General features: G+C 43.4%; 1 protein-coding gene across 1 annotated transcript; it reads left to right on the top strand.

Moving 5' to 3' along the window:
* Positions 1-578: 578 nt before the first annotated feature.
* Positions 579-10,446, top strand: LOC126452547 (uncharacterized). The gene is made up of 4 exons (XM_050091113.1): positions 579-812; positions 6,864-6,938; positions 7,024-7,104; positions 10,353-10,446. The coding sequence occupies exons 1-4, from the start codon at positions 579-581 to the stop codon at positions 10,362-10,364; spliced, it is 402 nt and encodes a 133-aa protein (XP_049947070.1). The 3' UTR covers positions 10,365-10,446.
* The last annotated feature ends 243 nt before the right edge of the window (positions 10,447-10,689 follow it).

Genomic DNA, 10,689 nt, shown 5'->3' with positions numbered 1-10,689 from the left:
AAGCACATGCGGTCAAGTAACGTGTGCTGTGTGATAACTGTATGTACTGGCATGTTCTGGCATAGTCTTATGCGAGCTCAGTGTACTTTCACCAGTATACGACTGAAGATTGTGAGAAGATTATGTGATGAAACATCCTGGCAGAAAATTATGAACATTCAAAAATTCACTTAAAATTTCGTGGAAAATTCTATATGCCAGGAGAGTTTTAAATTTCACGTAAAATGTTCTTTTTTGACCTAGGGGTACAGAGATTGCTTGTACATACGGTGCGGGTTGAGCAGTATAGGAGAAAGACTCATTGTATTCCTCCGCTCTTGGTCATCCATCTTATTGTTTTCCGTCGGTTCTTGTACATATAACCCGTTACTACAGTTTCCCTGTAATGTATCGATTTTTTTTGGAAAATTTGAAACAACTTACTCAACTTTGAGGATGTTCACAGATCCCATGTACAAATTGAATATTAGTAATTGTAACACAGACTCTTTGGCAGATACTGTAGTGTACCACTTTTGATAGAAAATGCAAATTTCATGTGAGTTTCGCTTCGTTCTGTTACAGGAAAAGTTCACAGTATGGCGAGTGGCAAACTGCACCTCCTTCTGGTTTTGGGAGCCACGTGCCTCTTCACGGAGCCAGCAGCTGCAGCCGACTACAGCAATAAATTGGTGTGCTCTACATGTGGAGATCACAAAACAGCTCTCGAAAATGTCCTAACAGGGTGCAACACATTTTTACTATACTGTGGCCTTCCACCTGAGGAAGCAGTGTGTTACGCCGTCTTAGCAGTGCACCTGTTGGCATCTACGGTAAGTACATGGAAACAGGGGTGGTTTGTCCGTGTAGCACATGTTAGGGATTCGGCACAGAGCTGGAGTTCAGTTAGTGATGGGGGTGGGGGGAGGGTGGCCACAGTTTGTTACTTTCTGCGTCCACCCCACCACCCCAGATATAGACTGCCATCACCGCCACACCAACTTGACTACAGCAGTGATCAGTACATCGCTCAAACATACCTTCCAAGATATATCAGTCTGAGAAATACAGTATTTCTAGAATATTTACTTCAACATTTGAGAAGTACAGATGTCATCCAAGTTGATTTATGTACCATAATGGCAGTAAATTTCAAGATCAACATAAAATCGAAGTGTGCGTTGACCATTATCAGTATTTCACTTAGCACTACAGTTCTTATCCACAGATCTGTAAATTATGGATAAGCAAGCATGTAAATGAGGTGAATGGTGTCTCCGTCGTCGTTTCCGCATATATTCGAGAGGGCAGCCTGTCATTTTTGTGTTATTGGAAGATATTTCCCTTTTCTGTCTTGCCTTACTCGCTTCCAGGTGTTTCAGAATAATCTAGTTCAACGAGAATATCGCATTCATTTCTGACGTTACAAGCGGTTTCAGCCGAGATTGTCCATCATCAGATCTACAAAAGAAACAAATATAAAAGCTAAAAGAGAATTTACGCAGGTTACATCAAAACTGAAATCCAGTAAAATACATAAAAGTGATATTATACCGTGAGCCTGTGACTGAACGCTCACGATTTTACGTAAATTCGGTCTGTACTTTATCTTCCGAGTGAGATTCATACGAAGAAATGTTACTGTGGCAAACCTGCCTTCCTCCGATGCTCGTGGTGTTAGGAAATCTGCGTTTCAAATGATTCTACGACTTGTATCATCCAAGGGAACGGACCAAGTCAAATGGCCGGCTCTGAGCACTATGGGACTTAACATCTGAGTTCATCAGTCCCCTAGAACTTAGAACTACGTAAACCTAACTAACCTAAGGACATCACACTCATCCATGCCCGAGGCAGGATCCGAACCTGCGACCGTAGCGGTCACGCGGTTCCAGACTGAAGCGCCTTTAACGGACCAAGTCATCCTGAAGAATAATCATATGATTAAAATACAAAAATTAATATAAGAAATGATATGAGAATGAAGTAACAGAATATGATAATTTAAAACGATTGTAATCGCTTACCATGCCATTCACACGCATGTATTATACAAACATCAAAAAAAGTTTTGCATCACCTCACACACGTGTATTATATACACATAAAAAAAAAGTTTTGCATCACCTCGGTTCCGACAGTTCCAGAACCTGCACGGAAAATTAGAATAGAGATCAACATAAACATCATTTCCGCCCTTTTTGTTGCTCATGAAAACCACACTATGCATGTTGTACTACCATACAGCGAGACCTTCAGAGGTGGTGGTCCAGATTGCTGTACACACCGGTACCTATAATACCCAGTAGCACGTCCTCTTGCATTGATGCATGCCTGTATTCGTCGTGGCATACTATCCACAAGTTCATCAAGATACTGTTGGTCCGCATTGTGCCACTTCTCAAAGGCGATTCGACGTAGATCCCTGAGTGGTTGGTGGGTCACGTTGTCCATAAACAGCTCTTTTCAATCTATCCCAGGCATGTTCGATAAGCTTCATGTCTGGAGAACATGCTGGCCACTTCAGTAGAGCGCTGTCGTTATCCTGAAGAAGTCATTCACAAGATGTGCACGATTGTGGCGCGAATTGTCTACCATGAAGACGGATGCCTTGCCAGTATGCTACGGATATGGTTGCACTATCGGCCAGAGGATGGCATTCACGTATCGTACAGCCGTTACTGCGCCTACCATGACCACCAGTGGCGTACGTCGGCCCCACATAATGCCACCCCAAAACATCAGGCAACCTCCACCTTGCTGCACTCGCTGGACAGTTTGTCTAAGGCGTTCAGCCTGACCGGCTTGCCTCCAAACACGTCTCCGACGACTGCCTCGTTGAAGGAATATGCGACACTCATCGGTGAAGAGAACGTGATGCCAATCCTGAGCAGTCCATTCGGCATGGTATAGGGCCCATCTGTACTTCGCCGCATGGTGTCGTGGTTGCAAAGATGGACCTCGCCATGGACGTCGGAAGTTAAGTTGCGCATCGTGCAGCCTATTGCGCACAGTTTGAGTCGTAACACGTCGTTCTGTGGGTGCACGAAAATCATTACTGTACATGGTGGCGTTGCTGTCAGCGTTCCTCCTAGCCATAATCCGTAAGTAGCGCTCATCCACTGCAGTAGTAGCCCTTGGGCGACATGAGCGAGGCATGTCATCGAAAGTTCCTGTCTCTTTGTATCTCCTCCGTGTCCGAACAACATCGCTTTGTTTCACTCCAAGACGGATGGACACTTTCCTTGTTGAGAGCCCTTCCTGGCACAAAGCAACAATGCGGACGCGATCGAACCGTGGTATTGACCATCTAGGCATGGTCGAAGTACAAACAACATTCCTGGTGGAATGACTGGAACTGATCGGCTGTCTGACCCGCTCTGTCTAATAGGTGCTGCTCGTGCATGGTTGTTAACATCTTTGGGCAGGTTTAGTGACATCTCTGAACAGTCAAAGGGACTGTGTCTGTGATACAATATCCACAGTCAACGTCTACCTTCAGGAGTTCTGGAAACTGGGGTGATGCAAAACTTTTTTTGATGTGTGTGTAACAGGTGTGGGATACTTATTATGAAACCATGTTGTAATTTTACAGTTACTATAATGCCCCTGTGTCCCATAATCTAGTAAGAAATATTCATGTAGTAACCTTCAACGGACATGGGCAGATTAGTAAAAACAAGAAAAATGAAATAAATAGAAGCAGTAATTGGGTTTCGAATACGGAGCGCAAGATTAAGAAGCCGCGATACTAACCACTGAGTCACCATTTCGAGCGAGGAAACTACGCGGTAAAAGGCACATGAAGCATCTCTAAAATTCTGACCGTCGTTTTTTCAGAAACGGTAGAGAATCTACGAACAAGCTGAGACGTCTGTTCGCTTGTTTGACTCCTCTTCCATTGAGTGAAGTTCGTGGGAAATCAAGAGATGGTGCTCGACGTGTTTTCTTCGTGCTTTCTTAGTGACATCTCTGAACAGCCAAAGGGACTGTGTCTGTGATACAATATCCACAGTCAACGTCTATCTTCAGGAGTTCTGGAAACTGTTCCGCGTCATCGGCCACTACTCGCGAAACAGGACGTTATAGCTGCCCTCTGTGTGCCTAATGCGCACGACCTTGGCTGTGAAGCAGAAACAGAAAGCAAAAAGCTTTACCCTATGACTCAATGAAAGGTTTGTGATGTTATTACTTGGGCAAGTAACGACATCATTATTACTGTTTTTCTCGGTTGAACCAGGTGTGCTCTAACTGGATTGTTATTATATGATAATGGCGATCGACTTCTGATTTCAAAGTAGCTGGTGCATATAGGGACTCGGTCGTACATTTCACCTACTGTTTCAAAAGCACTACCTTAAACTTAGCTTTGCCTACCTTGCATGTCGTTTTGACACAGTGATTACATCCGCAAGTCTAACGGATTCTCTTTGCATGTGAAAGGAAAAAGGTGCATGTGACTCACCTTATTAAACCTTCTGAAATGAATGTTATGACTATGTTCTTACGGTCGCTAAGCTCTGGAGATGCTAATTTCGTTTTATTAATTCTAATATTTACTGAGAAATAACGATCGATTCTGTTAATCAGATTTATACTTAAAAATTGCAAATGGAAGAAAGCAATACTGTTTCTAATGCCACGTTTAGGAAGCCATCTTAAGGCTTTTACGTTAGTAGTTATTGAAAATTATGAGTTGGATTGTGAGCTTTCTTTCAATGTAGTGGTTTCCACTGTGTTCTGCATCCTCATGCAGATGATCTTTGTTGATTATTCCACCCTTAGGGACAGTTTCCAATCCAAAACCTAGAGAGTGTCCTGAACCTTTGTCCGCTCCTCCGCTCTCTTTGACAAGGCGGTTGGCTGAATGAGAGGTGACTTCTTACGCCGGAAGCCTTCGGAGGACACTACATGATTTTCGTTCAAAATTTTTTTTCGATTAGGAGTCAAAGACACTGCTACGACGCTGTGGGTTCCGTCTTTTGAGGATTAGCAAGTGCTATCTGTTGAACAGTACTACTTTCTTTTTCGATTTCCGTACCATCTAAAGCAAGTGATAGAATTCTACATGTCATTGTACAAAAGAAGAAATGTTTATGTTGGGTCGGGAGATTTATGATAATGTCTGTGAATGTTTTTTTCCGACATATTGCAAACTGTTGCTTATCGTTAACTCTTGAAACAGTTAAATTCAAGTACACTACTGGCTATTAAAATTGCTACACCAAGAAAAAAAGCAGATGATGAACGGGTATTCATTGGACAAATATATTATACTACACCTGAAAAAATGGCTCTGAGCACTATGGGACTTAACTTCTGTAGTCATCAGTCCCCTAGAACTTAGAACTACTTAAACCTAACTAACCTAAGGACATCACACACATCCATGCCCGAGGCAGGATTCGAACCTGCGACCGTAGCAGTCGCGTGGTTCCAGACTGAGCGCCTTAACCGCGAGACCACCGCGGCCGGCTACTACACCTGACATGTGATTGCAGTTTCACGCAATTTGGGTGAGAAATCAGTACCCAGAACAACCACCTCTGGCCGTAATAATGGCCTTGATACGCCTGGGCATTGAGTCAAACAGAGCTTGGATGGCGTGTACAGGTACAGCTGCCTATGCAGCTTCAACACGATATCACACTTCATCAAGAGTAGTGACTGGCGTATTGTGACGAGCCAGTGGCTCGGCCACCATTGACCAGACGTTTTCAATTGGTAAGAGATCTGGAGAATGTGCTGGCCAGGGCAGGAGTCGAACATTTTCTGTATCCAGAAAGGCCCGTACAGGACCTGCAACATACGGTCGTGCGTTATCCTGCTGAAATGTAGGGTTTCGCAGGGATCGAATGAAGGGTAGAGCCACGGGTCGTAACACATCTGAAATGTAACGTCCACTGTTCAAAGTGCCGTCAATGCGAACAAGAGGTGACCGAAACGTACCATCACGTCGGGTGATACGCTAGTATGGTGATGACGAATACACGCTTCCAATGTGCGTTCACCACGATGTCGCCAAAAACGGATGCGACCATCATGATGCTGTAAACAGAACCTGGATTCATCCAAAAAAATGACTTTTTGCCATTCGTGCACCAAGGTTCGTCGTTGAGTACACCATCGCAGGCGCTCCTGTCTGCGATGCAGCATCAAGGGTAACCGCAGCCATGGTCTCTGAGCTGATAGTCCACGCTGCTGCAAACGACATCGAACGGTTCGTGCAGATGGTTGTTGCCTTGCTAACGTCCCCATTTGTTGTCTCAGGGATCGAAATGTGGCTGCACGATCCGTTACAGCCATGCGGATAAGATGCCTGTCATCTCGACTGCTAGTGATACGAGGCCGTTGGGAACCAACACGGCGTTCCGTATTACCCTCCTGAACACACCGATTCCATATTTTAACAGTCATTGGATCTCTACCAACGCGAGCAGCAATGTCGCGATACTATAAACCGCAATCGCGATAGGCTACAATACGACCTTTATCAAAGTCGGAAACGTGATGGTACGCATTTCTCCTCCGTACACGAGGCAACACAACGACGTTTGACCAGGCAACGCCGGTCAACTGCTGTTTGTGTATGAGAAATCGGTAGGAAACTTTCCTCATGTCAGCACGTTGTAGGTGTCGCCACGGGCGCCAACCTTGTGTGAATGCTCTTGAAAGCTAATCATTTGCATATCACAGCATCTTCTTCCTTTCGGTTAAATTTCGCGTCTGTAGCACGTCATCTTCGTAGTGTAGCAATTTTAATGACCAGTAGTGTAACTGTCTAATTTAAAATGTATTGTCTCAAGTATTGTGTATGACTGAAAATATTGCTTCCACCATTATTTGGCTCGCAGTAATGTTCTCTTGCTTTTTTGTTTTTACAGTTAGTACAGCTGTTCCCGTCAGCCCTCGCTGTATTGACGGCCGTCGTCGTGGATCTCGCTGCACTAATCGTAGCTGTAAGCAACCCAGTTTCGAAAAAAAAAGTTCAGGTTTTCTGCAATCTTTTATTATTACTGTGTAACGGCACTTTTTTTGTTACAGCTTGGAAAAGACCTTGTTCTTGGCTCTTACATGCTGGCATGCAAGTTAAAATGGGTTACGCATTTCTCCCTGATATCCTATGTAAGTAACAACGCAAAGTGTGTTTCCTATTGTTTGATAATGACGTGTTGTTGTTGGACAAAATGTGCTCGCAATGCAGGGAGGAGGCATGCAGGCAAAGCAAAACCCAAACGTTGTCATCCCACCTTCCTGCTTCGCAAGTAGCGGTAATTCATATACACTAAGGTGACACAAGTCATGAGATGGCTATATGCACATATACAGATGGGAGTAGTATCGAGTACTCAAGGTGTAGAAGGGCAGTGTTTGGCGGAGCTGTCATACGTTCTCAGGTGATTCATGTGGAGAGGTTTCAGACGTGACTGTGCCCGCACTGCGACAATTAACAGACTCTGAACGCGGAGTGGTAGGAGAATGGGACATTCTATTTCGGAAATTGTTAGGAAATTCAATATTCCGAGAGCCACACTGTCAAGAGTGTGCCGAGAATACTAAATGTCTTTTTCCAAAGCTGTTTCACAGACGAAGACTGCACTGTAGTTCCTTCTCTAGATTGTCGCACAGATGACAAAATGGTAGATATCGAAATAGATGACAGAGGGATAGAAGAACAATTAAAATCGCCCAGAAGAGGAAAGGCCGCTGGTCCTGATGGCATACCAGTTCGATTTTACACAGAGTGCGCGAAGGAACTTGCCCCCCTTCTTGCAGCGGTGTACCGTAGGTCTCTAAAAGAGCGTAGCGTTCCAGGGGATTGGAAAGGGGCACAGGTCATCCCCGTTTTCAAGAAGGGACGTCGAACAGATGTGCAGAACTATAGACCTATACCTCTAACGTCGATCAGTTGTAGAATTTTGGAACACGTATTATGTTCGAGTATAATGACTTTTCTGGAGACTAGAAATCTACTCTGTAGGAATCAGCATGGGTTTCGAAAAAGACGATCGTGTGAAACCCAGCTCGCGCTATTCGTCCGCGAGACTCAGAGGGCCATAGACACGGGTTCCCAGGTAGATGCCGTGTTTCTTGACTTCCGCAAGGCGTTTGATACAGTTCCCCATAGTCGTTTAATGAACAAAGTAAGAGCATATGGACTATCAGACCAACTGTATGATTGGATTGAAGAGTTCCTAGATAACAGAATGTAGCATGTCATTCTCAATGGAGAGAAGTCTTCCGAAGTAAGAGTGATTTCAGGTGTGCCGCAGGGGAGTGTCGTAGGACCATTGCTATTCAAAATATGTATGGCTGGCTCTGAGCACTATGGGACTCAACTTCTGAGGTCATTAGTCCCTAGAACTTAGAACTAGTTAAACCTAACTAACCTAAGGACATCACAAACATCCATGCCCGAGGCAGGATTCGAACCTGGGACCGTAGCGGTCTTGCGGTTCCAGACTGCAGCGCCTTTAACCGCACGGCCACTTCGGCCGGCCCAAAATATGTATAAATGACCTTGTGGATAACATTGGAAGTTTACTGAGGATTTTTGCGGATGATGCTGTACTATATCGAGAGGTTGTAACAATGGAGAATTGTACTGAAATGCAGGAGGATCTGCAACGAATTGTCGCATGGTGCAGGGAATGGCAATTGAATCTCAATGTAGACATGTGCAATGGTCTGCGAATATGTAGAAAGAAAGTTCCTTTATCATTTAGCTACAATATAGCAGGTCAGCAACTGTAAGCAGTTAATTCCATAAATTATCTGGGAGTAGGCATTAGAAGTGATTTAAAATGGAATGACCATATAAAATTAATCGTCGGTAAAGCAGATACCAGACTGAGATTCATTGGAAGAATCCTATTTTACAAAGAAAAAAAAATTGACCTGTAAGTCGGTGACGTAGGCAATAAAACATCTTTTTATACATCAATAGACACAAACCACCCAAAAAAATTATTAAATATATTCTGAAATGTGCACGTTGTATCAGGTGATATTGAAAGGGCTTTACAGTTTCTATTATGTATGTAATTTTATTGAGATGTCTTAGGAACCTGCTTAAGATGCCATCTTCTAGTAAAGTTTCATTTACTTATTGTTGTAGTACCAAACTCCGCCACTAGGAACGACAGAAAGTTGCAAATCAAAATGGCAGACTTCGCAGGAACTCAACGTGCTCATAAACATATTCAACAACAAGGGTTCAACGGAAATTTCTTACTGAGTACCGTAAGGATCGTCCTAGCAGGCTTAAAAAGCTTCTGAGGCTTTCGTCGAACGAATGAGAGAGAGAGTTCTGTTCACAGTCCCAGGAAATCAACGGATAACGTGTCACGAGAGCTTGGAGTTCGTCAGTCAACTGTCTGGACAGTGGTACACAAAACACTGCACCTGAAGCCATACAGACTCCATTGTTACACGTCCTCCCAGACACATATAAGGAAGCACGTAAAACATTTTATGTAGAAATGTTATGCCAAATTGAGAAAAATGAAAGATTTACATCGTTTTTAGCAGTGAATCAACAATGCATATCAGTTAATATGAAAGGTAACGTACAGGATGAAACGTACTGCTGTTTGCTACAAAATGATTCCTCTACTACCTGTACAAGCCTTCTAAATAAAATCCTGTAGGTAAGTAAAGTTGTAAAGCCTTTTCACAATCACCCTATATGATATATCGCTACTACAATAGCGCGTTGTATAGGTGTATGCACCTGCCCACAAAACTCCGAATGCACCGTTCGACAGTGACACTGTGCGTGCTGAGTTGTTAGGTGTCGGGTGAGGGGGGGGGGGGCAGAGGAGCCCTGTTTACCTGAACAGGTAGACACGCGAGAGCAGCGGACTTTATTGCACATACAACAGCTTACTTACCCATCATCAGTCACCATAACTAAACTACTGATATGCGAGCACAAGTGTAGAATAAATAAATAAATAAATAATCCAGCAGCTTGATGAATGTTGAGGATGAACTTAGAGCATTGGGCTAGTTTCAAGATAAATGTGTTGTTTCATTTAATGGACATAAATGCTAGTCACATGATAAAAATTTTAAAAAGCTTCACAAACGAAGTGGCAACATGTGATGCTGCTCACAATTGGGATCTGCCCATTTGAAATGTTGCATATGCTGCTCTAGTGGAGTAGTATTTGTTTCACGTATGTACTAACAGTTCTTAACGATTGAAATAGTTTTTGGTACTCTGTATTCTCTCACTGATATTGTCAACTAATTGCATTTGAGGAGATGTCATTGGTTCAAGTGCAGTTCTTCAATACAGCTGTAAGTATCGAACATGTTTCGTGTATGTGATAATGTTCTTATTTCTTCTGTCCTCATTTTCTTTTCAGGTTCTTCCTTAATGGACGACAACAGATGCGAAGCGGCGGTGAAGGAAATTACTAATGCTGTAATCTTATCTGAACAGAAATACATGAACTGAGCGCCAACATCTGCAAAGAGTTTAATTTTTCCTTATATCTTCCAGGTAGTATGAATATAAGATTTTAGGGGCATTTGTCACACAGAACACGCTGGGGAATTTTGAGAGTGTAAGCACACCGGAAACAAAATTATCTTCCACGGGAGACATCACTCTAATACAGTGTAACACCACGTCCAGCGTTTATAATGGCCCCACTTTGACGAGGAAAACAGTCCTCCAAATTCTACAGGTATGCCATGTCC

The sequence above is a fragment of the Schistocerca serialis genome, unplaced genomic scaffold, assembly GCF_023864345.2.
Source record: "Schistocerca serialis cubense isolate TAMUIC-IGC-003099 unplaced genomic scaffold, iqSchSeri2.2 HiC_scaffold_897, whole genome shotgun sequence".
NCBI classification, from domain to species: domain Eukaryota; kingdom Metazoa; phylum Arthropoda; class Insecta; order Orthoptera; family Acrididae; genus Schistocerca; species Schistocerca serialis.
This window is presented reverse-complemented; position numbering and strand designations above follow the sequence as displayed.